Source organism: Aythya ferina (genome assembly GCF_964211825.1).
Source record: "Aythya ferina genome assembly, chromosome: 2".
Taxonomy (NCBI): domain Eukaryota; kingdom Metazoa; phylum Chordata; class Aves; order Anseriformes; family Anatidae; genus Aythya; species Aythya ferina.
The window spans coordinates 100,820,555-100,847,618 of record NC_140297.1 but is presented as its reverse complement, the minus strand read 5'-3'; the positions used below and the strand labels follow the sequence as shown (position 1 = coordinate 100,847,618).

General features: G+C 35.3%; 1 protein-coding gene across 7 annotated transcripts in view; it reads right to left on the bottom strand.

Annotated features, from left to right (window-relative positions):
* Positions 1-567: 567 nt before the first annotated feature.
* Positions 568-27,064, bottom strand: part of NETO1 (neuropilin and tolloid like 1) — a 71,793-nt gene continuing 45,296 nt past the window's right edge. For 2 of the 7 annotated variants that reach the window (XM_084508336.1, XM_084508340.1), the window contains exons 7-11: positions 19,981-20,209; positions 7,023-7,136; positions 4,154-4,712; positions 2,977-3,051; positions 568-1,689 (exon numbers count right to left, since the gene is read on the bottom strand). In XM_084508336.1, coding sequence (XP_084364462.1) covers positions 2,991-3,051; positions 4,154-4,712; positions 7,023-7,136; positions 19,981-20,209 — 963 coding nt within the window. In that variant the 3' untranslated portion in view covers positions 568-1,689; positions 2,977-2,990. Of the gene's footprint in view, positions 1,690-1,723; positions 2,172-2,976; positions 3,066-4,153; positions 4,713-7,022; positions 7,137-19,980; positions 20,210-27,064 lie in introns of those variants that run through there. The other 5 variants (XR_014689255.1, XM_084508339.1, XR_014689256.1 and 2 more) reach the window with 5 other exon arrangements.

Sequence of the window (27,064 nt, the reverse complement as noted above, 5' to 3'; positions counted from 1 at the left end):
GATCTATACGTCTGGATATAGTACTGGAAATTCATCTGGAATTCTGGAGTACATCTGGAAATGTATTATCACATGCAAAAAAATATCCATGTAATTGAGAGATGGCTCTCAATGACTGTAAAGGAGGGAGGATTGTTTTTCAGATTATGTGTTATAGCAAACGAATCAAGGTAAAATCCTATTATGTAAAACTTATTGTATCCTGTACAAAAAAGGAGACAAAATACCTGAACTCCTCCTTCCTCTTATGTAATTCCTAAATTACTTTTGTAGAAAATGTTTTGTAGAAATTAGATTTTCTGTATTTGTAATTATGTAAAGGATGTACTCTCTCTATATATAAATAACTGATATAGATAACCTCTCGATATATATATATATATATATAATGCTGGCATTTAAGGCTTCTCTTCTCCCACCTTTTTATATTTTTGGGCTATCCATGATATTATTTCTACTTTTTCAGTAAAACTAGCAACACCTATCAGCAATACCAGGGGGGAAAAAAAAAAAAAAAAAAAAAAAAAGCTAAAATGAACAGAAATGATACAATATGTTTAAGAAAGGATTGGGATTTGTTCTGAGACAGAATTTGCAAGGTAACAGTTTAAATAGATGATCGTCCTATGACTTCATTCATGGCTAATGAGTTATCAAAACAAAATGATTTTGTATATTTGTTTGTTTTTCAAATTTATATAATTGTGGCTTTTCAGCCTACACTATTTTAATACTAAATTAACCTTTTGTATTTGATTTCAGCGTTGGTTACTGATGTTTATGGCTTGAATTATGAATCGCATTTTATCTTGCAGGAGGAACTGATGTTTATATGCATCTCTAAAACTGAAGTCCTTCCATAATATTTGCATAACTGGTAAAAATCAGATTTTAGGCTGCATTGAAACAAACTTCCTGATAACATATTAATGTAAAAAATACAGTGTGCAGAATTGAAACCAAATGTTTTCACAAAACTTTTCATTGAAATTAAGCAATCATCTTTATGTAATATGAATTCAATTAAATCTCAAGAAATTAATGTCTCAATAAGTAAGGGGTGCGAGGCAGACGATACTCCAGTGTGTCTGACTTTCCAGTTAAACTTCTACAAAATTTGTAATTTTAGTAAAAGAAAATATTGACATTAAACTCAAGGTAAGAAATTATTATACATCGTTTTATGTATCTTTATATAAAAAGTTACAAGTAGCAAGCATATGACACAGAAATGGAACAGTAACAGCAACAATTGTGAATGCATGCTTTTTTACAATGTGTCTAATAAGGGGATTTTTGCCAACTCAAATATTCAGTAACATACATGCAAATTATTTTCTCAGTGTCAAATTCAGTCATATTGCTAGATGCTTATCCAACAAACATTTCTATTGAAGTGATTATGAATGGCTAAATACCTGATTTCAATAAATTGTTCCTGAAATTGGGAATTTAAATTGCAATGACAAGAAAAGAGAAATAGAAAAAGAGAAATGACTGATAAGCATAATAATGAAAGTCTTATTGCCTTCTAGTAATTTTACTCAACATTGCTGAATTTTGTCATGATATGAGAATAGCTGGTCAGAGAGTCCATAAAACCTCTAGCTGGTGTTTCCAAGGTCGATAGTTTCACATTTCATTGTAGCATGTTCAAAATCACCCAGGAGCGCACTATTCTCAAGCAGTCTATATAATGAAAACAATGTACATACAACAAAAGTTCAATGTAATCTTCTTCCACATATCACACAACAAACAAGTAGATAACAAACTTAAAACATATCAACTAAAATAAAATGAAGAAAAAAAAAAAAAAAGAAGAAAAAAAAAAAAAAGTAGGGACAGTCTCAGTCATCTCAGTCAGGAGTTAATTTCTTCAAGTTTGCAGTAAACCTTATAATGTTTTTAAAAACTAAGGAACACTTGGTGGCCAGAAAGCGAATTACAAAATAAACATATTATTGTGCAGTGGGAATCCCTTTCAAAAGAAGTAAGAAATGTCTGTAACTTTTAAGTTTGGATAAAGGCAGTGAAATGAAATTTGAAACATGTCCACTCTGTCTTCCTGATAGCTGAAATAGTTCACTATAGATTTTTCCATTCACAGTTCCCTTGATTGTATAAATAGTGTTTATCTGAAAGCAAAACAAAGTTAAAATATGTTCTCCCTGTGAAGAGAAATACAGACAAATATTTACCTAAACTATCTGGAAGCAATAGAAACATTAATGGAATATCTCCCATTAAAAAATTGCTATATACATATGCATGTGTAAACATGTATATACATATATATGCTTAGATATGTATATAAGGAAATTGACAGACTAGCAGCTATTTATAACTTCAATAAAATATGAGATTATGTTTATTAAGTGTTGATAACAAATTATACAAAATGAAAAGTCTAGGAAAAGACTCAAAAAAAATAATCAAACATTAACATTAGTGCTACAGAATCTCTAAATTTATCTGTTCTCTTATGTACTCTTCCTATACTCCCATATACTTCACAAGGTTGAATGAGTAAAACAAACTGAATACAAGTTGTTCCATATCTTCATGGCTTGGGCTAGGTTGCCAAATTTTACAGTTTCTCATGCTGGAACTCTAAATTTTATTTTCATAAATTAAAAATGAATAAAACTCTACAGCCATGAAAAGCATCTATCTTTATGATATGTTGAGAATACAGATAATATTTGGCTGGGGGATTATATTTAACTGATTCTACAGTCAAGAGTAATAATTTAATAGGAAAGAGTAATAAAATAGGAATTTAATTTTTCATAGTTTACAGTGCTGAAGTGGTCATCTGTCTGATTTTCAATCTTCTCATTATTAAAACATGGCTCTCTCCATGCAAGGACAAGGTGGTGTATAGCTTGAGGACTAACAGACATTTTAACAACATAACAAATAAAATGGAATGGAACAGATGGTTCATTTTTTTGTATAGGTATTTTTACTTACCTCAAGTTTGTCTCCTAGACCCTAGTTGTGTTGTACTCAGACTCATGTTTGCTTAGAGACCCAATGAGGCAGAACCTGGAATGTTATGGCTATTTCATTCAAAATAATAATGTTTGCATAGAAAAAAAAGAAATATATGCATATAGATACTTAATAAAATGCACAAATTGATAATCTGATCAATATTCATGAAGAAATTTACATTGGCATGCAGTTAGGTTAAAATAGTCAAATAACTTGTTTTTAAAAGATAGAAGTGCCTTAATGTGCAAAGAAAATATGGAGAGCATGTAAACAGTCACAAGAAGTGCATAAATTATGCATGCAACAGAAAACTTAAGTATATATATAAAAAGTTTCTTTTTGCTTTTCCAAATAAATGGTTCATATCTCTTTCTTCTTTTCTTTTTCTTTTACTTTTAATCATTCATATTTACAGTCATTCAGAATGTAATATACAGTAGAAATATCTCTTTTATTAAAAATATCATGCTCAACTTTTTCATTGATTAGAAAGATTCCTTTTAACTACATTATTCTAAGTAAATATAGGATCATTCTCTATTTACTATTCTGTCTCATACTGTAATTAATATATATTTATATCTATAAACATACTGTGATCAATAATGGAACAGATACATTAACGTTTTGCAAATATTTTCATTTGTTGTATAAAAGATAATGTTTCATGGGAAAAGGGGTTTCCTTACCCCAGGTTAGTGATTCTCATTATTGTGTCATACATCAAAATGATTTTGAAATGTTAGACTAACAGTAGATGGTATTCAAGGCCACCTCAGTTTCAAGGAAACCACATGCACGTGGCTCTATCAAAAACTAGACTTGCACAAAATCTTCTTTGTTTTTTTAAAAAACGCACTTGTTCTCTGTTGACCAGTGCATGAATGCATGTGGGCAAGTATATAAAATAGTAAAAGAAAAAGAAAGATATCACGTAGAAGGGTAAAACAGATACAGAAGCTTCCAGGAAACTGGAGCAGAGATGAGAGAGAGACAAAGAAAGATAATATAATGGTATATGCTATCAAGAAACAGAAATTTAAACAATAAACAGAGAGGAAAGAAAATATGTCTTTACTGAATAAAGAGTGAATATGCTTGGGCAATCAAGTCCTTACACAATAGTCTTCATCAAAAATCTATTGATACTGACCGCTGAACAGCTTTATCATGTCTGGACAGCCTGTGGCTTGTGGTTGGTACCTCTTCAATTTCATCTATCTCACACGCATCTGCAGCATCTTGTGAGTAGCTATGCTTCATGACAAGGATATTTCTCCTGTTCATGGGCTGAATGAGTGGTTTTACAGGTTGGGGTTGTATTTCTGTCAAGACAGAAGCATCTCTTGTGCTGAGGTTACTACGGCTGCCCTTAATGCTAGACACTTGTGATCCACAGTGATGGTCATGAATGCATTTTGAAGATGATCTCCGCAGTTTATGATAATTTTCAAAGTCATCTGCAACATCAGCAAGGTCAGCTGTAGGCCCTGTCCCTCTGAGGGTGCATAATTCATAATGAGGAGGCTCAAACACCTCCTGGAACACCGTTTGATCAAAGTCTGTTTTCCTTTGGACAAATTTTTTACGAGGCTGCTTGATCTGTACTATCACAGAGATAACAATGAGGATGATAACAATACAAGACGTCACCCCAATTATGGTCCCACTGGTATTGGTAAGTTGGTCCAATAGGTTAGCTTTTCTTTTTTCTGTGTTAAAATAAATAAATAAATAAGAAAAAAAAAAAAAAAAAAGCACAGAATTAGTTGCAGTTCAAAAATAACAATGGCAATGAAGGGTTCACAGATTACTATAAAGCCATGCCTAGTCTATGTCTGAGTTCAATTAATCAGTCTTAGTGGGGAAATAAAAAAGAAATCAAGTATTCATGAAAACCAAATGAACAATACATGACTCCACTAAGTGGCTTGGTTAGTGCTTTTTTCAAGCTCTTTTAACTAGATGAAAAATTTATTTATGTATTTTTTGTTGTTGTTATTTCGTATATAAAAAGCAACCACCATAATAAACGGATGGATTTCGTGTCACAGTCTATTCACCTGTTAAAGCCCCTAAGATTTCTGCAGGAGCTTCTTCCATTATTTACTGTCTTCTCTAGTAAATATATGTTGCTAGAACATTAGGATAAATGAAATATCAAGCCTTTACAAGTTTTAAAAATAAATTGGGAACTTTTTTGAACTCCTACAATTTATGAGCTGAATGGGACTGTTGACTGTACTCAGTGAAAAACTAAAACTAAATTGAATAAAATAGAAATGTTATTCAGAAAGGAAAGGAGTTTTCAGAAAGAACAACAACAACAACAACAAAAAGTGTGCAAGATATTTATTTTTTTCCTAACCTAATAATTATCAGAATGTTTTAAAACATACTCAGTAATCCAAAAGCTGATTAGACCTACTATCCTTTACTCAGAGGCTGCTAGGAAGTTGGCCAGCAAAATCAGTATTAAGAATAAAAGAAAATAAAAAGTATGCAGTAAAATAATATAGAGACAAAATTTCGCTTTCCTGTTCTGCATATTTCTCTGTGATTTGCTTTCAGATGGCTTCAGAGAGATAAAACAGTGACTGAGCCAAGATGAAAATATTCACATCAGTCTCTTAAAGGCATCTCAAGACTTGACAAGTCTGATTAAGTTTTAACACTCAGTTTAGTGTAATTTTTCTTGGCAGCCTAAAACATACCAAAGGACTTGAGGAAAAAAAAAAATAACATTCACCTCTTTATAATCTTCTAGGTACCAACAATGAACTTTTTAGCACTCCCTATTGCCTACTCTTGTAGACTCATTTGGGGTTTCTCTGACTGACACAGACTCTGCAGAAGGAGCTGGTTTAGAAAAAGCAACACAACAACAAATAGCCTTTTTTTTTTTTTTTTTCATGTAATTATCAAACCTCATTTTTCTAGTCTGAAATACAAGACAGGGTGATTCTATTGGCACATGAGCCAATAAAAAGACACTCAGCAAATAAAAGATGAAAATAATTTTGGAAATTACACAGGGGAAGGTTTTCTGTTTTCTTCTGTGTTACAGAAACAGAGAACATATAGTTCTTTACCATGTTTATTTCTTTTGAAGAATATTATTTTACATCACAGTTTTGTTATGTTCATTTGAAATATGATTTCATTTATGTTTTACCCTACTGCATTGCTTGTCAAGATTTGACAGGCTTCAACAGACTAATGGGATGACTTCTAATCTTCATTCTGAATATTTTCTTGATTGGTTTCTAAGTTCATTATTACCCATGTTTTCAGGAACAAATCTGTTGTAATAGAGGAGGAAAAAAAAAAAAAAAATAAAATAAAATAAAATAAAATAAAAACTGTGTCCCTGCCTCTCTAGCCTGTAATGAAAGTTAGTTAAGCTTTTTTTCTCTGAAGACAACAAAGATTCTGATGATTTTTAATTTCATTTTATTTTTTAAATACAGAGTTATATTTAGAAACCATTGTGAACATCTGGTAGGGAACATCAGTCCCTACCTATGAAATAGACATTATGTCTAATTTTGTGTGTTGTCTTTGCACTTCATTTTCACTGGAGGATTATATACAGATTTGGCTGCCTTTTTACAATGTTAGTTCTACTTCATCTGGGATTTTTAGCCCACCTGATCTATTATGGACATGGCATGCAGCTAAAATACACCTGTTATGCATATGCTACTTCACTACAAAAATAACTACGACAAAGGAACTAAAGTATTACTTTTAATTGCATTGTAGCTTGTACAGAAACAAAGTGATCAGAAAGCCTGCCAGAAAGCTATAACCACCACAAATCAACACTAAGCAAAACAATTGCAAAAACTGAAAGAAAAATCCATCTGTATTTTACCCTCTCCATTTTCTCTCTTGCTTCATGCTTGCTGACCCTGAATTACTCCTCCTGAGCCCTCTCACAGATATTAACAAGAAACTAAGAATAATACGTAGTATCTCATGCAGTCTAATGAGTTGACAGTTTCAGTCCTACACATTACCTTTGCAGTGGTTTTCATCCCAAGGATACACACAATTCTGGAGTCCATTGCAGACCAATGTATTATTAATGCACATATTACTGTGGCAAAAGAATGTGTTGGCTTCACAAGGGGCTAAAAACAAAGAGAAAAAGCTGATATTAAATAGTAAGTCATTCAATTTTCCACAACAGACACATCAAGGAGGAATCGTGTAGTCTGTACCAGGGGAAAACTCTACAGCAGAGGATCCTTGTTTATTTCAGTATCTGACATATTTAATATCTGACATTCACCATCAAAGGCACTTAAGTCACACACTTAATATTCTTTGAATATATATGTTCACTTTTGTCTAAGTGCATTGACTATGGACTTCTTTCCCATAGTTTGCTTCTAATGGCTGAAGTATGATGACAACTTCACATTTCTGGCAGGTCATTGGTGTGTTATCAACACAGTTTTAGCCACAGATCCCAAACACACCACTGTATGGGCTGCTGTGGAGAATTTTAACTATATCATAGCCAGTACATGGCAAATAATTAGTTTCAAAGTTCCTGAACGTCCTGTTTTAGAGAAAGCACTGTGTGACTGAATGAAGATATATACTTTACTGCTCATATCAATGGTATCTGAGCATTTATTCCCAGAGAAAATAAAACCATCAAAACAAAACAAACAAAACACCACCCCAGTCATACAAAAGGCTACAGTAAAGTATTCTTTTGATTACATGAGGAGATTAAAAACAGAAATAGTCATCAATGTCCAAGGAGTCTATGATCTAGAAGAATCATGCAGGATTAAAGCTACCAGATGAAGTCTTTACTGAAGGACCTTTACCATGATGGTAGTTTGGAGGTCATCAGCAGGAAGTGTACCTGCTGCTAAACTCAAGTGCTAGCGATCCTTACATGTATCCTTAAAGTTTGGGTTGTACTCCAAAATTCTGTGCAGTAAAGATAATTTACTCCTCATATTTTATTCATTAAAAATAAACCAGAAGCTCTTCCTCAATATAAGAAAAATTATATATATACATTTTATCAGTGTGAAATCAACAAAAAATGAACTTATTTTTCCTTTTTTTAAGCTCAACTGAAAAACGATATTATAACTATTTCCCAAGGAAAAGTTAAAGAATAACCTAAGACCCTTACTAATCAGAAAGGAGTTACGATGCTCACATTACTAAATTTTGGTATTTATAATTTGATGTTTCATGGCAATATTTCTCTTCTGCAATTTTAAAAGCAGTTCCTATGACAACATATATCCTTAGCTCAGAGCAGAAGACTGCTTTAGTTGTTTGTTAACTAAGGACAGTACAAAGGATTTAGATTGTAGAATGTAATGACTTCATATATCACGTCAAGAAATCCACTTTTAAATAACTGCTTAAGTTCAGATATCCATAACTGACTATAATGGCTTCTTCAGATCAGTTATAGTCTGTTAAAGAAATGATAAACGCCATCAAAACTTGTCCCTAAAAACACTGCCATCCAATCAGATATAATAGTATACACATATACTAAAAAAGCATGCACAGAAGTTTACAATTTCAAATAGCATATATTTTCAAATTTACTCACCCATCACTTTTACTCACTTCACCAGAAGCCTAAAGTTGTCAGGAGCTTAAACAGTTATTGGTCTAATATATAAATAACACATTTTTAAAGTGCAGATGCTTATGGAGAAAAAAAAAAAAAAGTACATATTTTATTTGTAGGAGTGTTCTCTACTGGCTTTACGTGTTTGTGAACTGTGAGACATAACAGCTCTTTTGTCTCCATCATTTACACTGCTTTCTAAAAGTAGCAGCTAACGTGAAAATTTATATAGTACATTAAAATACCCCTTAGTCACAATAGCTACTCCCACAATAGAAGATCTAATGTAATGCTAAGAGCTTTGTATGCTCCTTCTGCTTGAGTTTCAGCATGAGTTTTGTGGTTATCTGGCCTCAAGGCTCCAGCTGCTGGAAGAGCTGGGGGGAGATTTGGGTGCAATGCTGTGCTACTGCATTTACATAGCAAGATTTTCATATCAGAGGGCTGCAGGGGTGGTCTCTGTGAGAAGAGCCCAGCAGCTACCCATGTCAGATCAGATCCAGTTTCAGCCAGTTCCAAAGGGACCTGCCGCTGCCAAGAGCTGAGCCAATAAGCAATGTTGTTTGCACCTCTGTGAGAGCTAATTTAAGAAAGGGGAAAAAACTAATGCACCACAGCAACTGGGAAAGTACACCAATAAGCAGCACAAGGAGGGTTGGGGTGGTGGGGTAAAGTGCAGCATTAGGAAAGAAATAAAGACATAAAGAAAACAAACAAATAAAACAGAGACTGTCATTCTCATTACAAGTGAAGTGGTGAGGAAAAAGTCCTGTCTCAGCAGGCAGAACCTTTTAAATGCATATAACTTTCCCTTCCCACTTTAAATCCAAGCTGATCTTATCCTGAATGTGACAGTAAAGACAGGAATAATAGTGGGAAAACAGCCTCCCCGAAGAATAGAGAACAACTTACGGGAAAGAAGGACAGTTGTGTGGGCAGAAACGTGGGCATTTAGAAGCATACACTTGTTAAATAGAAAAAGAAGATCTGGATAGAGGAAGTAAGGGAAGAGAAAGGAAAAGGAAGAATGAGAGAACTATGCAAGACAGCAAAATAAATGAAATATTAGGCATTCTGCAGTGAAATAAATGACAACATACTGTATCAAGTGAGAATATTAGGAAATGTTTCAGGAACAAGAGAGAAAACATACGAGCAATTAATTTATTTTTTTTTCTTTTGGATTTTAGAAGACAGAATACTTATGCAAAGTGATGTCAGGGAGATCTGAAGACAGCAGATGAGGAAACAAGGAATAAAAAAGAGCTTCTGCTTCCCTAAATCATGCTGTTGAACTACAGAGGAAAGAAATGCTACATGAATAGTCTCACTAGATGGACAGACAGCAGAGAAATTTCAAAACAAGTACAGAAGTCTTAGCGTTGGAGAAACCCAAGTGCAGCAGATTTCTAAATCTAAAGATAAACTGTACACTTCTGTTTATGTTTTTAAAATTAGAATAGTCAAATCCTCTCTGTGGTCCCTTGAGCCTAGAGTGATTAAGCTGGACAAGAAATCAATATTTTTTCCCCACTCTAATGAGGCTTTTTTGTTAGAGTGAATGAAAGCATAAAGGGAAGCTGAAAACCTGTCAGTCCCAATTTTCATTGAAGGAATTAGCTCTTTGTATTTTATTTTATTCCTCTTGAAGAGGCACAGTGATAGGATCTTAGGGCGCAGTACCAAGGATATTCTAGTAATAGCAGAAAGATACATGAACTGGTAGTGAACAGGATTCTTTTGCAGCAAGGTGGAACTGGTCCTAACACTTTCCTGAGGCCGTTACAGAACCCTGCATGGTAGTGGAATCAAGCAGACAAAGTATGTGGCTCCAACACTGGAGAGCTTAACCTAACCTTTGAACATCTGTGGTGTTGCCTCAATACGTGAAAAAAAAATAATTAAAAATGAAGAAAGGGTATGAATGTTTTCACAAAAGGAATTTACTTCTATCACTACCTTCAGTTAGATAAAATAAGGCAAACTTCTCCACCAACCTGTCTCCACAGATCTATCAGTATGCAATCTTCACTATGACTAAGTGTCCTTATATGAGAGAGCAGTGGAAATGAACAGTACTCTGCCTTGGCTTGTGTTGAGCAAACTGATAGTTGTTGGGTCAGGATTAGTGGGCAGACCAATGTGAAAGAAGTCACACATTCACAGACCCTGGTCTTTAAGGGGATTTTAATTACCTGTGGAGGGTAGCACAGCAGGGCACGAACAATCCAGGAGGTTTCTGGGTTTCTGGAGAGCTCTGGCAATAACTTCCTGATACAGGGAGGAGCTGTTTTAGAGAATTCTGGTGGGATTCATGCTTTTACAAACACAGAAGACTGGTTGGGAATGTGAACACTACATGCAGCCTTGGCTGCAGTGATAGTGAGATGTTGCAGTTCAGGATCATGAGAGGAGGGAATAAGGAAAAAGCAAGATCACAATCCTTGGCTTCAGAAGAGCAGAATTTGTTGAGGTATTTACTTGGAAAAATCCCACGTGGAAAGATAAGGGGTCCAACAGAAGAGTTGGTTGACTCTCTATGATCACCTCTTCCAAGCTCAATAACCTATCCAAACAAGCAGAAAATCAAACAAAGGTGGCAGTTAGCCTGCATGGATAAACAGAGTTCCTGACAAAATGCAGACAAAAAAATAAGGACATGTACATGAGGTGGAAGCAGGGTCAAGTGACCCCAGTGGAAGTATAGGGGCATAGACCAAGCATACAGGGAAACAGCTAAGAAAGCTGAAGTCCATCTGATGTTGAATCTGGCAAGGACTGTGAAAGGCAACAAAAATGATTTTTACAGGTATATTCGCTGCTGAAGGAAGGTGAGGGAAAATGTGTGTGTGATGCTGAATGGGGCATGGTACCTGTTGATAAGAGATATGGAAAAGGATAAGGTACTAAATGCCTTCTTCTACTCCGTCTTTTTTGGTGGATTTGCCCTTTGGAGTTCCAGGCACTTGAGATGAAGGAGACAGTCTGGAACAAGCAGGACTTACCCCCAGTGGAGGAGGACCAGGTCAGAGAACATCAAACAAACTGTACAGGCATGAATCCATGGACCCTGGACTTGTGGGATGCCCACAGAAGTTGGCTGATGTTGTTTTCTTGATTATCTCAGAAAGTTCATGGCCATAGAGAGAAATTCCCACAAACCTGAAGAAAGCAGATGTCTCCATTGTCTTTGAGAAAGGCAAGAAGGAGAATCCTGAGAGCTACAGGTTGTTCAACTTCAACTTAATCCCTGGAAACAGGATGGACCTAATTATCCTGGAAACCAATGAAAGTTTCCAAACAAATGAAGGACAAGAAGGGAGTAGTCTGCATAGACTCATGACATAAGTCAACAGTGACATGAGTCGGCAGTGTGCACTTGTAGCCCAGAAGGCCAACTGCATCCTGGGCTGCATCAAAAGATGAGTGGCCAAGGAAGATGATTGTCCCCCTCTATTCAGCCCTTGTGAGGCCCCACTTGCATCCAGGTCTGGGTCCCCAGCACAAAAAGGATGTTAACCTGTTAGAGCGGGTCCAGAGAAGGGACACAAAGATTATCAAAGGGCTCGAGCACCTCTCCTACAAAGAACGTATGAGAGAGATGGCACATTTCAGCCTACAGAAGAGAAGGCTCTGGGGTGATCTCATCACAGCCTTTCAATACTTAATGGGGTCTTATAAAAAGGATGGAAAAGGACTCCTTAGTAGTGTAGATAATGATAGGACAAGGGGGAATGATTTTAAGCTAAAAGATGAGAGATTTTTATTAGATGTTAGGAGGAAATTCTTCACTCAGAGGGTGGTGAGGCAGAGGAACAAGTTGCCCGAGTTGGATGAGGCCCTGGGCACACTGGTCTGGTGGGAGGTGTCCTTGCCTATGAAAGGAGGATTGAAACTAGGTTGTCTTTGAGGTCCCTTCCAACCCAGGCCACTCTGTGATTTTATGATTCTATGACCAAAACTGGCTGAGCAGCCAGGCTCAAAAAAGTGATCAACAGAATGAAGTCCAGATGGAGGCCAACCATTAATGTTTTAGCACAGGGTTCACTTCTACAGCCAGTATTGTTTATCTCCCTTTATTTATATCCTGGATGATGGGGCAGAGTGTACCCTCAGCAGGTTTGCAGACAATGCAGACCTATGAGGACTGGTTAATAGAACAGTTGGTTGGACAGCTGTAGAAATGGACCTTATCAGGCTGGAAAAATATGTCTATAGTAAGCACGTGCATTTCAACAGTGAAATACAAAGTTCTGCAACTGGGGAGGAATAACCCCATGAACCACTAAGTCCTGGGGAATGACAGACTGGAAAGCAAGTTTGCAGAAAAGGTGCTTCTGTACAGTAACATGACCATGAGCCATCACTGTGCCCCTGTGACAAAGAAAGACACAGTATTGTAGAAAAAAAAGAAAGATCATTGTCAACAGGTGAAGAGAGGTGATCCTTCCCCTCTGCCCAGTACTGGTGAATCACTGTTTGGTCCAGTTCTGGGCTACCCAGCACAAGAAAGACATGGACATACTTTTGTCAGTCTAACAAAAGGCCACGAAGATGATCAAAGACTTGGATAATCTGACATATGAGGAAAGCCTAGGAGAGCTAGGACTGATCAGACTGGAGAAGAGAAGGCTCAGGGGAGATCTTGTCAATTTGTACAAATACCTGACAGGGCAGAGTAAAGACAGAGCTAGGATCTTCTCAGTGGAGCCTAGTGACAAGACAAAAAAAAAAAAAATGTAATGAGCACTAAATAAAATGCAGGAAATTTCACTTACATGTCAGAACAAATTTTTTACTTTGTGGCTTGTCATTCACAGGGCAAGATTTGGTTTCTCTGAGAGGCTGTGAAGACTGTGTTGGGGATATTTAAAACCCAACAGAATGCAGACCCACAGCCCTCAACAAAGAAAGTCCAAACCCCAAAGTCTCTTCCAACCTCAGCCATTCTGTCTCTCTCTGAAAAGATGGTTATTTAGTTAGATCAAGAGTTACATATTTCATATATTATAATTTAATTAAAGTGCCAATAAATATATATAATATCAAAATTGAAGTTGAAAATTTAAATATATATTGATATATATTATATAAAATTGATATATATAATATAAAATTGAACCGTATATTATTTTATTGTATATATAAAATTATATATAGACATATATATACATATAAACTTTCAAAACCTTTCCCACTATTTTAAATTTCCATATGTTCTTTTTTTTTTTTTTATATATCTGTGTGTAAGGATAACTGGTATCTTAACACACGAGCCGATATTTTAGTTACGGACAAAAAAGAATGTAGTGTCTTCCGCTTTTCAACAAGTATTTATACTGAACACAAGATGGAGCACTTATCCTAGAACATATATAAGCAAATGCAGTTTGATAACCCAGTGAATTTTTCAGATTTAGAAAACCTATACTTAAAAAAAATCCTAGACTAATTATATTATTTATGTTTGCTGACTTGTAAATATATTTTTGTTTCTAATGGGGACAAACTAGGAGGTTAGAGGATTGTTTCAATAATCATCTTTTCAGAAAGTTACCATCCCAGTATTCAAAAAAACCCATATTCAGCATTTGAAACTTACTGCTTTTAAAAGTTTAAAAAAAAAAAAAAAAAGGGGTCAATGGAGTTGTCTTATTACTTATATCTGATTACTATTAGAAGGTTCTGAAAATGCATATGGAGATAATAATCCATACTTTTTCATTTACTAATGAAAAATGATCACAATTTCTTTTAATCCTGAATAACCCTAAGGCAAAGGAACATAAAGAGCATTAATAGTTCCTCCATATGCCATGCTTACAAAGTAATATGAAATAAAAATTCATGTTTTATATTTTTTCCAATAAAATACTGCTTTCACTGGGGCAGTAAAATAAATAATTGCAAGTAGTATATGGCCATTTATAAAATAAAATAGCAATATTTATACAGCACTATAGCAAACATTATTTGTGCTATTAATAATTATTATATCGTGATATAGTGGCATTAATAATAAAATACAATGTCTCTGTGTGTGTGCTGTGCATAATTTTGGGGAGTGAGGATATTTTGGATATAAAATACAGACATGGTGGTGTAAAAATATTTTTATATGATGAAGTCAAAAGCCGACTTGCTGTGGACCTATTGTGAAGCTTAGCTGTTCTACTTCAGCCTTCCCCGGTGTATTTACTCTGTTTCTAAGCACCATGTAGAGTTAGCATTAACTCCATACCTTCTGTGTGAGGTGTGCACTAGATCTGAGCAAGCTAGCTTGGGAATCTATGTCTCACTTCACTGAACATTGTGGACTTGCCCTTTGAGTCCATTTCAGGGTAGGGATTTCAATCTGGGACTCCTTAATCTTAGATCCCTATTCTACTTACTATTTTCAGGCTTCTCTATCTCCACCCCTTCCATTCTTGTCATAACATTTTCTGAGACGTTTTGCTTTCTCCTGAGGGTGAATGGGAAAATTCTGAAGTCTGAAAAATGGTTAGATGTGAAAAATAATTTCCGCTGAACTCATTACACATTTCACACCTACTCCTCATGTTCTCAAGATAGCTTATTGCATCATGCTCTGCACATTAATTCTTTAGGCATAGATCATTTGGAATTTCCCACTGTTCCTTACTGAAAAATAGAGCTTTCTTTTCTTCACAAGAAAAAGAAAAATTAAATTCTTCAGACGTTCCTCAAATCATCCTTGAAACAGAAGAAGTTTTCTCTCAGCATCCCCAAGGAAAAGTCCATCAGTCATGCTGACAGACAGTTTCACTTACTTTCTTAAAATAATAAAATTATTACAATGGTTTTAGTAATGCACACTAAATTGTGTTATCTGAAGTAAAATTACTTATCTTTTCATTTGCCACTAATGAAAAAATCTTATTAAAATATAGCTATTAGATACTTGAAAATGGAATGTGTTTAATTCTTAATTTTCCTCCTCAGCCACCTTCAGACAACTCTGTTCAAAATAAATACAATGTTTTCTGAGTGTTAATACCAGACACATGTCAATATGAGATCAGCAGAGACTGTCAGCTCAGAAGTGTGTGCTCAGAGCTCCATTCAAAGTTCAATTTATACACTCTAGGCACCACAGACACCTATTTTGTTCAGGAACAGAAAGGCATAGGGTTGGTTAGCCAGTGAAGGTTTTTGACTACAGATAGCTGTAGATATAACAGAGGGGCAGAAAATCACAGATGAGTATTCACCATTAAGGAGGCAATCACAATAATTTCTTTTATGTATATGTGTGTGGAAGCAGGGAGCAAAAACAAAAAGGCTGTAATCTGTTTACACTCTTAAGTCCTTCCAAGAGGAAACTATCTCTTTGCATGTATTGCACTTATCGCATTGCTGTTACTTTTCTCATTTGTTCCTTTTGCATTATCACAATAAACACAGCTATTAATATTGAATACCTGCAGAGCCTTTTCCCCATTAGAAAATTGCCCATGCTGGGATGATCATCTTCAGGGATTCTGGCTGTAAATAAGGACTTGGCTGCTGTTACTCTATAAAGCTGTGCACTACTCTTCTAAACACAGCATTAAATTTCTATCTAAATATGTTGTTTTTTTTTAATAAAAAGAAAGCAACTATAATAGAATTTGTGCTCCTTTAAGAAAACACCATGAGATAGGGGTTTAAAAACACCCTTAAAGCTCAAAGTGACAACAAAATAAGAGAATGAATAATATTTTTCTGCTTGATTTTTTTTTTTTTAAAAAAAGGAGTTTTGGATATAGAGGCAAGCAGTGCTACCAAACAGCTGTCAGAGCTGAGAGAATAAGCATCTTGTGTGCTCTGCATATAGAGGGATTTTCTCTTATCCCCTATGCCCTGGTTTTATGAAACTGCTTTTTAAAGTGTAGGTGTGCCTGCTCAGGAACAGCTTTTGAAGAAGCTGTAAGTGTAGCATGTCCATCATTAATCAGGCTGGAGATCACTGTCACAACCATGGAAAGTGAAATTAATAGTTAGTAGGCGAGAAAACAAGGATTCATTTTTCAAGTCTTCTTAACAGATGAACATATGCCTTTTGATGATACCAGATTTCTTTTTTTTTCTTTTTTCCTTTTTCAGATTCTTAAATTAATGTATTTGCTATTTGAAATCTATTATAGAAAGTGACTACCACACTACCATACAGAAAAGTATGAAGTAAATGTATATGATTACAGGTTGTATAAAAGATTGAAAAGATAAGGGCATGAACAGAAAAAAATTTGGAATAGCTGATAATACTGATCATAAAATATCTATCATCGTTGTACCTTATCAGCTATTAAGAATTGTTTGTTTGCTAAATGTTGATTACAGCTATACTGCTATTTTCATGATTTAAGAATCATTACTGATTTTCTGGAATAGTAAATGTAATGATTTCTTGCATTGTATTCTTGTTCTTTCTTGAGATATATTAACAGCACTTCTGCTTGGCAGATCATCACCACTAGAGGTTTGGAAACTTGTAAGACCACATTTTAGAGGAAAACAAAACAAAACAAAACAACATATATCTACATATATTTCAGATGAAATTGGAGAGCGCTGATCAAACCATATGAAAATAATCATATAAGAAATCTCTTTAAGATTTCTCTGTTCTACACAAATGTAAAGTCCCCAGGAAACAGCTCTGTAACAAGAATTAACACTGAACAGACTTAGACAGAAAGAAAAGATTCCTCAGGTTAAGTAGCCTGTTTCTGTTTCCACAAAACAAACAAACAAACAAACAAACAAACACCTTTGAAACTTTCCAATTCACAGAGCTTTGTGTGACAGAGGACTACAATCTCACTTAACTCTACAGACAGTACCTCACACTAAGGAGAGGAACTTGAGGAGCTACACATAACCTTCTGGTCCTCCTGGTCAATGACCTCCTGGCCATTACCACAGCAACAATAAAAAAGAACTTTTACTTTGTCACTCTTTCACAGCAAATATATATATATATACATATATATATGTTTTTTTTTTTTTTTTTTTTTTTTTGTTTTTTTTTTTTCCCTCCACAACTCTAAGGGAACAAACTAGCTTTTTTTCCCTCTTTCTTTGTCCCTGCATTTTTGCAGGGACACAGACGTCTGTTGCTTGATGCTTATCTCCCTGAATTAAGTCTGACATTCCTACTTTTCCACACAGATGATCTAATTATTCCCACACATTACTGAAAGACCTCACAGTTTGCATGCTATGTGCTGTGTCTCACTGTGCTCAGACTGGACATCTGCTCTACCTTACTTCATACATTCAACACCAGTTTGCAGTATAGGACAGAACTTATGGACAGCTGACATAGCATAGAAAGTACAGTTGTCATCACCTTTAAACCTTTAACATCAATTTACAGCATTAAAAACACAGATGCAGTTTCCCCTAATATTTATGATCAGGCTGTGTAGATATCTCAAAGTACAATTTCACCCTTTGTAAATTTACAGCTTTTAGTCTGCAACAACTTTGTACAGTAGAATTACAGAAGACACATCATGTTAATATTTTTAAACTCCCAGTCACAGTACATTATAAAACATTATCTGTTTACAAGAAAAGAGTAGCTCATAAGCTGTAGGATGTCAAATAACCATATTAGGAATGTTATAAGGAAAAACAAACAAACAAAAACATTATCTGTCCTTCTTTTCTTTTAAAATATGAAGCCTTGCAAACATACAATTATGCAAACCCTCATCTCAAGTTAGTCATCATAGTGTTTCACTCTCCAGTTCTTTTAATGCTGTGAACCTCCAGTGTCTATGCAGTTGTTTCTAAGGTAACAGATCAGGACGCTTTGTGAAGAAAAATTAAAACAAACAAACAAACAAACAAAAAAAAAAGAAACAGATCTTGAATATTCAAGACATCCCCAGTTGCAGAAATGAGACAAAGACAGTGTCATCTCAATTGAGAGTTCTCAGTATCATTTAGACCCTGGCCTGATTTGCAGACAAGAAAAACATAACCCACCCTAATGCTACAGTGTGAGACTACACTGTAGTGTAGTCTGCATATGCAGTAAAACTGCATATGTTTGCATGTTTCAAACATGCAAAGTGTCAGATTTTTTTTAATCAGAGCCATAATTAAGAAATTATGGAGGCTGTTCTCAACAGAGTCTTATTGCCTCATTGCAGGGTACACACACACAGAATACAGATGAAGACTATGCTTGGTAGGAGTGTGCATTCATTTCAGTAACTCACAGTCACACAGAAATCTTCTTGTGAAACTTGTGGTGCACAAGTCAAAAACAAAAACAAAACAAACAAAAAAACACCATGAAACAGCATGTGAAAATAAATGCTTATACTCCTTAAGGGACCATCTATGCATTGTTTCCATGAAAGAAAATAAACCAATATCTTTCACAGGTGATTAACTGAATTAATAATTTTCAGTGAATGAGATTATTGGGTTTGATGGGGTTTTGTTTGTTTTTCAAATTGGCAATAAGTAGCCTTTTTTTTTTTTCTTTTTTTTTTTTTTTTTCTTTTTTTTTTTTCCCCAAAGGCTACTTTTCCTATTACCTGAGCTCAAAAATCATATAAATCATAGAATCATAGAATCATAGAATATCCTGAGTTGGAAGGGACCCTTAAGGATCATCAAGTCCAACTCTTGACACCGCACAGGTCTACCCAAAAGTTCAGACCATGTGACTAAGTGCACAGTCCAATCTCTTCTTAAATGAATATAAATATAAATGAATGCAATCTGCATAGGGAGAATATTAAGTTTGTAAACAGATATATCATTTAAGCTTTTAGATAGCTTCTGTTACTATATATATATATGCATATACATATATCAACAACAACAACAACAAAATCACCACTAAATTATTTGCTTAAAACTGTCTGATATGTTTTTATAGATATATGCATTCCAGCATATGAACAAACATATTCATCATCTATGATAAAATAATCATAAGGTGTTTTTGAAGTGCCCATCATTGTAAGATCTAAAAAAATCAAAATCATAGAAAAAGACTAGGCTTGATAAAATCCTTCAGAGCTGTATTATTTTCCAGTTGTGTAAAGGAAAACTGAGACAGAGTGGACTGGTATCTTGGGAATCCGGTAAGTTGTGGTCATTGTGACTAGCTATACCCGTCTTTCTGTCTCTGAATCCTGTGCTCTACTTACTGTGTTACAAATTATTGCACACTATGCATGGATTTAAACTATTCTAGTGATTTACATAGCTTGTTCAGGACCATCCTTTGATGTTACTTATTTATCCTTACTCTGCATGAAGAAAACATTAGCAGTTTGTGGGACTAGTGTCATTTAACAAACTGAAAGGTGGGCATATTAAGGTCTTACGTTCTTGGAAAGATGTGAAGAGCATCTGGAATCGGCTGCTTCGACTGCCTTCATCTGCCCACATGCGGATCACACCGAGACCCGTCCGCAGCATTACATCATTAGCAACAGTGCTGCAAAACTTTGCTTTTAAATCCTCCACAGAGCTGCTTCCATCATAAACAGCAACAAAATTCCTTTTGCATTCATTGGAATTCTGCATCTCATAGTCCAAGAATCGCAAGTATATCTATGATGCAAACAAACAAAAAAGTCAACATGTAGACACATTTGAAAATGGCTAAACAAACATTAAAAAACATTGCTCGGTGTTGTGAGAGAAAGGCCACACAACAACATCAAAATAATTTTTCTGGTGCTGGAGATCCAGAATTTTCATTTCTTGGTCATTTTTCTGGATGGGCATTAATACAGGTAGTGAGCCCAGTTTATTCTTCCTTGTATTTTGCCTTACTTCAAAGTAGAATCTAGTGGAAGATCCAGATTTTTCTTTTCTTTCTCCATGAGAAGTGTGTACAACAGTCCTTCAAGCTGAAGGGCAGACAAGCTAGAAATTTCTTCTTTCACTGGCACAATATTGCTCTATTACTTCCCTGACATGGAAAATAATAAGGAAAATAATTGTTGCTCCCTCCTCAGAGTCAATATGTGTCATCTTTGTGATATGTCTCAGCTACACTGCTTCAGGAAGTGAGAAGCTGGGAGCCAGGCAGAACTCAATCATTAATCTTTTTATGTTTCTTCAAGCAATTTGGCTATCATTTCAGCTTTTCTAAACAAAGCCTGTATGGTATATTCCTTCATAACTTAACAGGGACAAAATCAAGAATATTTGATGAAAACTGCTAGAAACCTAAGGAACCTAGAAACTGCTAGAAACCTATAGAAACTATTTCCTTAGTTTCCTAAGGAAATGTCTCTTGCATACCAGTTAAGTTATCTTATAAATGTAGTAGATGTCTTGTCCTTTACAAAGAACTCTTTAAACCTACCTAAAAGGAAGCATGGGTGAGGAGAAAAAGATATTATTTGATACTCAGCTATATATGGACTTTAATAGTCCACACGCATTTTAGTCCACACACTCATTTTAAAAACAATTGCTAAGATGAGCAACATCAAATATTCCAGTAACAGAGAAACTAGTACCATTTTCAGTAGACACACAGTACATATTCAAACTGCTAAGGGCACCCAGGAGACCTCATGAGAATGATACAGAAAAGTGGAGGAGGGCAGAATTAGCATGAAAAGTAAGTATACTCGGCATCCAGTTGCATGCATCTTGAAACAACAACCAAAAAAAGGACTCCACTGTATTAGAGATCAGATCTACTTCTTTACAAATGGTCTTATTAACTTCATGTAACTCTTTACATACACAGAACAGTTGCTGAAAAATCTTCTCTGGATTTGCATAAAGTACACAAACAGCATACCCTAGCAGCATACAGGGCTCAACACTCCATGTTGTTGATATATTAGAACTCACATGTTTTCAGAATTATGTACTATCAAGAAGTCTGATGGTGCTTAAAAACAGCTCAGATTTTTAAATGAATTTTTAAATTTAATATACTAAATTTCATTTTTCCTGCCTGACCTTTCTCTAGCATGTTATTTCTTACAGCAGATCTTAATTTAGTTCCAACATTCTCATCCTCCAAAAGAACTGTAAGAAACATATATTAATTAAATTGTTGTTAAGTAAATCCTTCTTTCATACTTCTTCCATCCCCATCCCCCTCCCCCCCCCCTTTTTTTTTAAATACTATAAATTAAGAAAGCTGCTTCTATTGATCACTACAAAATGGAACATTTAACAGCAATACATAAAAAAATAATCTTCAGATAGAAAAAAAACATAGGTGAAGAAATACTTTTTATAGTGTTTATTATTATTATTATTTTATTTACCACTTGTTACAACTCTGCAGTGGAATGAAAAATTATGAGTTCTCTCATCCAGCATTGCTGAAATTTTCTCACAGTATCCACCAATTTTATAAATGTATTGTCTTGAAATGTCTTGCCATTTCCTCTCCTACTGGGGGGCATACAGTTCCATTCCTGTTAAAACAAGTCACCTTCTGCCTTGGTAAAGTCATACTTAAGAGCTTGTTTTGAATTCTTAAATCTGTTGAGTACATGTATTGTAGTTCTGAAGTTTCTCTGCACTGGCTGTATCCCTTTGAAAATCTCTCTTTCATTCTCTGCTGTCTCCCTCCCGTCAATAGGTGCTCAGGAATTTGAGACTTTCTCCTTCTTGTGCTCCAAATTCTTGTTCTTACTGTTCTCTAGCTATTTAGAGCATTATGTCCTACTGATGTCTGATGACTTTAACCCCTTAGGTCATCAAAGTCTTCAGCATGTCTGCTGCTCTTTTCCATTTATACAACATCAGCCACTTCCACAGCCAGCAGGAAGATGGCTGAACTTCACTTCCAGCAGAAAAAGTCCAGTGGGAAATGTTCAGACAAGAATTCTGGACCAGTGAGAGATTCAAATGAAGTCATGCAGAACTGGGATGGGCAGTATGAAAAGTGCTTTTATTCTTCACTCCAGTGGTTTGAGAGGGCCCTCTTGTTTTAGTGGCTCCTAGTATCCAGCTGGTACAGGCACATCACTGCCCTGCAGGGCAAGATTTTGCAAGAGGGAAGGATGTATTCCCATACAGGGAAAGCAGGACCATGCATACTGGCCATCAACTGGCCAGAACTGGGGCACTCTGCAGAACAGCTTCCTGTGTCATAGAGAGCAGTCAGTCCTGCTCAAACAAGAGCCTAACAGGCACTGTGAAACCCTGGCTTCTAGGCTCTCCTTTAAAGCTGGTGAAATAGTCCAACTCTGAATAATATTTCACTTAGAATGCAGAGTTAGTGTGTCTTAGTTTTCTTTCTTCCACTTCCTGGTTCTGACAGTGGCAATTCAGTGCTTACCAGCTTTGTCACCAATAATGCAATCACAGAATCATAGGGGTTAGAAGGGAACTCTGGAGATCATTGAGTCCAACCCCTCTACTAAAAGCAGGTTCCCTACAGTAGGTTGAACAGAAAAGCATCCAGGCAGATCTTGAATATCTCCAGAGAAAGGAGATGCTTCTCCACAACCTCTCTGGGCAGCCAGTTCCAGTGCTCTGTGACCCTTATTGTAAAGTATTTACGCATGTTTGTGTGGAACTTCCTGTGTTCCAGTTTTTGGCCGTTGCCACTTGTCCTATCTCTGCACACCACTGAAAACAGCCTGTCCTATCCATTGGCCTCTTGCACTTTAGATATTTATAAACATTGATCAGATCACCTCCTTATCTTCTCTTCTCCAGGCTGAACAGACCTAGATCTGTCAGTCTTTCTTCATACAGGAGATGCTCCAGGCCCTTAATCATCTTTGTGGCCCTCCTCTGGACACTCTCTACAAGATCCATATCTTTTTTGAACTGGGGAGCCCAGAACTGGATACAGTGTTCTAGATTTAGCCTCACCAGGGCAGAGTAGAAAGGGAAGATGATCTCCTTGAACCTGCTGGTGACATTCTTTTAATGCATCCCAGGAGCTCATTGGGCTTCTTGGCCACAGTGGCACAATTCTGGCTCATGGCCAACCTGTTGTCCAGCAGGACCACTAGGTTCTTCTCTGCAAAACTGCTCTCCAGCAGGTCAGTCCCTAACTTGTACGGATGCATGCAGTTATTCCTCCCTAGGTGCAAGACTCTACACTTGTTCTTGTTGAACCTCATCAGGTTCTTCTCTGTCCTGTTCTCCAGCCTGTCCAGGTCTCACTGGATGGCAGGGCAGCACAGCCTTCTGGTGTATCAGCCAGTCCTCCCAGTTTTGCATCATAAGCAAACTTTCTGAGGGTAGACTATCCCTTTGTCTAAGTCATTGAATAAAATTCAATTGAATAAAAACCTTCAGCAGCTGATTATGTGCAATATTGCGTACACGACTGTTTTCCAAGTAATGAAGTACATCTGTGTATGTACTCTCAGATGAACATGTCTTATAGGAAAGGACAGAAGGCTTCTGATACATTATTGTCATGAAAATTTGTTTTTATGCCTTATATGCCTTTCATGCATACCATATGTATTATAGACAACATGTATGTTTAATAGACCATACAGGTATAATATAACGTACATAGATCATACTTTATCTTATTCCACTATTCAGGAAAACTCTTAACCTACTCAAGGAAAAAAAAAATAAATAAATGGGGCAAGGATCTCTCACTTTTGTTTGCTTGTTCTCTCTCTTTTTTTTTTTTTTTTATCCTGCAGACTTATAAATATACACTTATATGTATTTGTGCATATATATATTTAAGCACATATATATGTCTGTACGTTGTGTACCATTTCAGTATTGAGACGCAATTTATAACAGCTTTCATTCTTACAAGAAATGTGAACAAATCCTCACTATTATTGTAAAATACCAGCTCTCACAACAATTTCCAGCATTCATCAATTACTCCTGACCTGTTTCAGTAGATTGTTCTTATAACAGTACAGCCAAAGTCTTACTTTGGGCTCATCCTTTGACATTATTTGGTTTCTGGTGACATGCTAGCCTTTTAAAATAATAAAGTATTTCTGGGAGTAGGCAGTTATAAATGTTGAGAAGGAATAAAGAGAATGATAGCTTAGCATTTCATTTGATTCTTTCAGTGAAGAAGCCAACATTTTAAGCTCTTCCCAAGACTGAGTTCTGGTTTTGGTGACACCAGTTAATTTCTGTGTGTGATAAGTTCAGATAAGTTCATTATATATAGATAGACTTGATAGGTACTGGAAATGAATAGTTGGCTTAATAATCTACATCCATTCTTCAGAAGAAAGACGACACCTTCTACAATGGCATGAAGTTTCATAAATTAGAGAAAATAAACTTGTGATGTGTCTGAGTTGAGCTGGAATTTAATTTCCATATTAACTATGTCCAGAACTTTATATAAAACAAAGAAGAGTTGATCCAAGGCTACCTGAAATACATTTACTTAAGTTTATTTAGATTAGATCTATGAATTAAGGCTGGAGTACATTTTTTAAAACTGGGAGCTGATAATACAAACTGACACCATAATATTGAATCAGATTTTGTTTTTAAGAACTGTAAGTAATTTAATTGCATCTGCAAACTTCTGCCAATTTTCATGGTCTTATTACAATATATTTTCCATTGTTGCTGTCACTGGGTATAAGACCCACACTGGCAGAGAAAATTGCTAATAAATTAGGATTCACAAGGAAAGAATAAAACTGATTATATAACAAAATGTTATCAAATACAAAATATTCCTGATGCATGGTTTTCTGAAATCAATGGCAAGATTCTCATTACTTTCACTGGCATGTGGATCTCACTAAAAGGAATTAAACATAAAGTGAGAGAAAATAGTATCCATATGGATATGGATAACTATTCTGGTTATTTCATTTTCTATGGACTTAGCCATTAATTCTACCAGCAGTAGATAATCAACTTTGTCCACAAAAAAAACAAAGAAATGAACAAAAAAGATCACACATTCAAATATCATCCACTGTCTTCATTAAATCTTCTTCCATTGATGCTAATGAGAGCTTTTGGAATGTTAATATTTCTGTAGGTAGTGACACATAAGATTAGCATTACAAGTACTTTCTTGTTGAAGAGAACATCTTATTTGAAAGAAGTATAGGCAGTATCTTCTTTCACATTTTACTTGTAAAGTTTTAATAAGACACTTTCCTCAAGTCATCAAATCCACATTATTTAGAACAGACTGCTAGTGCACAAGTATTAACTTTTACAGAGCTTTGAGATGTCACTACAAATGCCAATGCCACTCACAACAAAGCTTCACTGTACTGTGGCATATATAATTTACACTCAGTCACATTCTATTTTAAATAGTTGTCTTGTCACCTTAATGTTTGTATTGTCATCATAATAAAGAAAAAGGAAATGCTGGATAAGTTTTACTATTTTATTTAAATTTGAAAATGACAGAAAACTCTGCATATATTAGAAAAAAAAAAAAAAAAAAAAAAAAAGGTTTGTAAACTATGAATAATATATCACTTCAGTAAAATAGTCAGATTATAATCTCTTCATAGTGAATCACTTTCCATAAGGTCTGCTTTTTAATCAATCTCTGAAGGTTAGTGCTGACAACATGATTGATCAGACCAGTCAGGAAAAGCTTCAAACCATATCCTAGCATATCAGACTTAATATACGTGTACAGACATCCAGTCCCTTATATTACATCAAAACAAAGCAAACAAACAAAAACAAATTAACCAAAAAACATTGTTCAACTGCCAGAAGTATTTAAGATGTGAGACAAAAACCTTTAACAGAGCCTAACTTCCAGATTTTTCATATTAAATTCTAGGTTCAGTCAATTCTTCTGCGAGCACAAGACTGGGAAAAATAGGTTTATGTCCTTCCCTACTGCTCAGTGACCAGTTACAGTACTTGCTTTATTTCACATCTTGTTCAGCTCTATGTGATTAGCAGATCACAAAATCACAGAATTTCTAGGTTGGAAGAGACTTCAAGATCATCGAGTCCTCCAGTGTGTTGGCCTAGAGAGAAAAAAAAAAAAAAAAAAAAAAAAAAAAGAAAATAAAAAAAAAAAGGAAAAGAAAAAAAAAAAGAAAAAAAAAGGCAACTTTTCTCTTAAAGATCAGCTTTATTTTAGCTGAAAAGTGTTAATGGTACCATGTTCTGGGGGTGGGTTTTTGGTCTTTTGTTTTTTGTTTGTTTATTTTGTTTTGTATTGTATTTTGACTTTTTGGGGGGGCTATTTTTTACTCATCTGGGACCATGTTGTGAAAAGACTCTATGCTTCATATTTTCCTCTCCGCTGGGACTTGGAGAATGCTACCTGTCAGATGACAACTTTATACGGCACTTCTAACACCCTGTGATTCACAGCCAGCCTTAGACATCAGAATATTGTCTTCCATTATAAGTGAAACTCTTTAGATTTCTTTATTTTGTTCTTTTTTTTTTTTTCAGACTTCTCCAAGTTCCCATTAACTGACATTTATTCTAGCCATCAAGATTTCTTCATTTTGTTCTCTTGTTCATTGG